At 34.7% G+C, this 4,146-nt stretch overlaps 1 protein-coding gene across 1 annotated transcript in view; it reads left to right on the top strand.

The window, feature by feature from the left end:
* The first annotated feature begins 946 nt into the window (after positions 1–946).
* The window catches only part of LOC106464469 (iroquois-class homeodomain protein IRX-6-like), a 60,269-nt gene continuing 57,069 nt past the window's right edge, over positions 947–4,146 (top strand). The window contains exon 1 of the mRNA XM_022392671.1: positions 947–1,445. Coding sequence (XP_022248379.1) covers positions 1,392–1,445 — 54 coding nt within the window. The 5' untranslated portion in view covers positions 947–1,391. The remainder of the gene's footprint in view (positions 1,446–4,146) is intronic.

A 4,146-nucleotide genomic window follows, 5' to 3' on the forward strand; every position in this document is an offset into this window, starting at 1 on the left:
ATATAAGTGTTCCTTATTAAACTTAGTTTTGATTGGAACCAATATCCCCTTCTGTTACTGAAATAAAAACAACTCAATATTCTAAACTAGTTCCAAACAAGAAAGGAGATACCCGTTATCAACGATTAAAGAAACCCACTTAGTTTTCATTGGAACCAATATTTCCTCTTAATACAACAAAAATATTTCGTTATTCAAAACTAGCACTAAACAAAGTTTGAGATACCTATTTTTAACAATTAAAGGAATCAGTTTAGTTTTGATTAGAGACAATCTCTCCTTCAGTCACTAAATTAAAAATAACTTGATATGTTATACTAGTTTTAAACAAGGTCTAAGATTTGTTACAGTTACAGAAAAACAAAATTAAACAGTTCGAAATGAAAACAATTGCTCAAAGTCCATATAAAACATTTCGAGATATGAGTAACTTTGTCAATCAATAAATATGCATAGATATTTATGCAAATGTTTATGATTAAACAACAAATGTTTATTCTGGATTAATAAGCAGCCTTTACTTCGAGTTTGGCATGTGGACGACAGAGGCCGCACTAGAAAGTTCGGAAATTAGTTATCTGTAGTGTACATCTCCTAGTCTGGAACTGAGCACCACATAAACCTGACTCTGGTCGCTCGAGCCAAGTCAATCATTCGGAGAGATGGGCGGAGCTCTGCGGTTGCCAAGGGCCGGCGTGGGAAGTCGAAGTTCCCGTAACGGCCTCTAAATCTGTCAATCAGTACCGCTGTTAGTTACGTACGTACGCCGTGATACAACGGAGAGGCCAGTCGCAGCTTTAGGAGCTAGTTTGTAATGTGGGCCATCTGGCGATTGAACCAAACGTAGCGAACAGGATTTGTCCATGCTTGTTATGCTACATAGACTGAACAGTTCAACAAATGCTTTGTCTTAGAGCTCATTTTTCTACTTGTAAATAATCCTATAGAGGTTCACGAAACAGACATTCTCTGCGATGGTGCCAGCTTCAAACCTGTGTCCAATGTGTTTCTCTGCTTCGAAGTCAACAAGACTCTGACACTGTACGGCAACGGTCCTCGTGGAATCACAATCATCGTATTTTACAATACGGTGACTTTCTTTAAGCTGCATCTATTCACGTTGTGGTGTGACTAAACAAGATCAGTCACCCTGTCACCCCGGTATAGGTGGCACCTAGCTCAGGGCAGGTGATCACAAAACATCCTATACTGTTGTTGCGTATGTAACTGTTAGAGAGCATTTATAAATTATCCAAGCATACTCGTCACAGTTTGTCCATAAATAATGAATTATAATTAACAGATATTGGGAAGCTGTCCAGAACTGTGATATCAAGTGTTGAAACTATTAGGTATTATATTTCTAAACATTCAGACGACCTTACTCTGATATGTCCTACGCACATCAGTTAGGATATACAACTTACCCGGGCGCTAATCCACAGGTATGTGATTAAGACTTAAAACTTGTCGTATTTATTATTTTGTCTGCTAAAGTATTGTAGAAATTCTTGTTTGAGTATTTGGTTGCATTTATCACAAGAAAAAAAATTGATATAGATGTCTAAGTAAAAAAAAAAAAAAAAAAAAAAACTAATGATTAACAATCTCGGACTGTGAATCCGTATGTTCATGGTTCGCGTCCCGTTACCGCAAAAAATTCACTTTGCATATTAGTACCTTGAGTAAATTATAAGAATGATGGTCAAATGACACTATTTGCTCAGACAAGGGTAGGTAGTAGCCTAAAAACTGGAGTTGGTTGCTATTGACTAACTGCCTTCCCTCTAAACTATTAGTTTAAATGTTGCCCAAAAAGCCCTTGTGCAGCTTTCTGCGAACTCCTAAAACAAAACGCATTTACAGAAAAAAATGTTTAAGCTATTAAATCAAATGGAGGTGGTAAAAAAATCATCCCGATCACAGATTTTATATTTTATTAAAGGAAGAAGATAATGATTCTTCTGCTAGAATATTAAATATTCTAGAAGAAGAAAAATTTTCCTAGGTCAAAGCGTTGAAAAACATATAATTATCTGTTTGCTCTCTAAATTGAAACTTTCTTCTGTTTCTTTCTTGGGGGGGGGGGGAGTCTGAAACTCGTAACTTTTATTTTCCTCAGGGCAGTATGTATATCAGTGTCATTTTTAATTTTAGTTTTTTTTTTTTTGTCGTTATGCAATTTGAGGAATTTTTATTTAACTGCAAATATATTACCATGGCAATATTTAAAGTGCACGTAGAGCAATAATATAGAAACGACGAAGTCACCCATAGTTTTCACAACAGAATGTTTACCTACTTAAGCTATGAATTGCTAGAAAATAAAATAGTAATATCAGCCTAGGTTTGAAACTATAGTTAAACGATTTTGAGTAAATCTTTCAATTAGTGACTTAACACTGTTTTGTATAAAATGACCACTTTTGTTTCCTCTCCTCTGGGATTCTGTACTGATATGATAGAATATAATAATAATAAATAATTCTTCTAGGGGAAGATTTGTGATGCATGTTATACATAACTGAAGCACATGAAATAGTGGTAATAAAACAGCCCTTTAACAGGTTAACAAAGATACATTAAGTAGTTATATAAACGTCAACAGATCACTATCAATTGATTGCGACCAAAATTGTAATTTTTTTTAAATTCAAATTTTTAAGAATTACCAATATCATTTGCAGAGGACATACAAATGGACATAAGTCATTACAGCTCAGGTGGTCATCTCTTTCCTGGACGGAAATAATTTTTATGTGCTTTTTTTTACCTTTAAGGATTACTATTTACAACAGAACACACGCTTGAATTAAGCTATTTACACAGTTGTTAAAATAAGTCAACCAAAAATCACATTAACGATCTCAAAGAAGATATTATTGGCGGAAACATGATTATAGTTTACAATCACCACGTTATTCTGATGAAAAAAAATCCTCATCAAATTAAAATAGTACACGTTGCATTATATTAGGTCATGCTCGCATGTAAATCGTGAGTCATTTGAAAAGTTTTAGAACTACTAGCATAGCTTACAGACTGGATGACAGAAACGTAGCTGTATTCTGTTTGTACGCAATATAAATAAATTACAGAGAAAGTCATTCCCATTACTCTCATTCATGTCTGGTATAATGAGAAAAATATAAATAAAAGCCAACCCTTGTAACTCTTATTTATCATACAGCTAATCAAAATAATTTGGTTTGATTTGTTTGGAATTTCGCGGAAAGCTACACGAAGGCTATCTGCGTTATCTGTCCCTAATTTAGCAGTGAAAGACTAGAGGGAAGACAGCTAGTTATCACCACCCACCGCCAACTCTTGGGCTACTCTTTTACCAACGAATAGTGGGATTAACAGTAACATTATAACGCACACACGGTTGAAAGGGCAAGCATATTTGATGGGACGAGAATTCGAACCCGCCACCCTCAGATTGCAAGTCAACCGCTCTGACCGCCTGGCCATGCCAATCTGAAATAAATAGTTATATCCAAATAATTGGGATTCTTTTTCTCTGTTTTAGAATTTTTGAATAAAGTTACACAAGGGATCTGCACATAGAAATACTCAATATTGATCTAATAGACTAGAGGGAAGGCAAACTGGTCAATAGGATTATTTTTTGTTATTTTTCTTGGTGTTAAGCTACACAAAAGAATATCTGAACTCTATCCACACGCTGGTAATCGAGCCCCGCATTTTAGCATTATAAGTACGTAAACTACAGCTGACACAACGGTAAACAATAAATAGCATTCATCGCCAACTCTTGTTTAATGGTATAGAAGGATACAACCATCACTCTTATAGTGCGCCCTCAACCCAAAATGCGGAGCACATTTTTGCAACAAAGTAGACCATGATCCTTCGGATTCACAATCTGGACACGTTAACCACTAAACCACGCCTGGACCTATAACGAAAACGAAAACGAAAAACAACAACAACGAAAATAAGATATTAATATAAAATATAACGGTTTTATCACCTACTTTAGTTAATATAAAATATAACGGTTTTATCACCTACTTTAGTTAATATAAAATATAACGGTTTTATCACCTACTTTAGTTAATATAAAATATAACGGTTTTATCACCTACTTAGTTAATATAAAATATAACGGTTTTATCACCT

Source organism: Limulus polyphemus, unplaced genomic scaffold (genome assembly GCF_000517525.1).
Source record: "Limulus polyphemus unplaced genomic scaffold, Limulus_polyphemus-2.1.2 Scaffold60, whole genome shotgun sequence".
NCBI classification, from domain to species: Eukaryota; Metazoa; Arthropoda; class Merostomata; order Xiphosura; family Limulidae; genus Limulus; species Limulus polyphemus.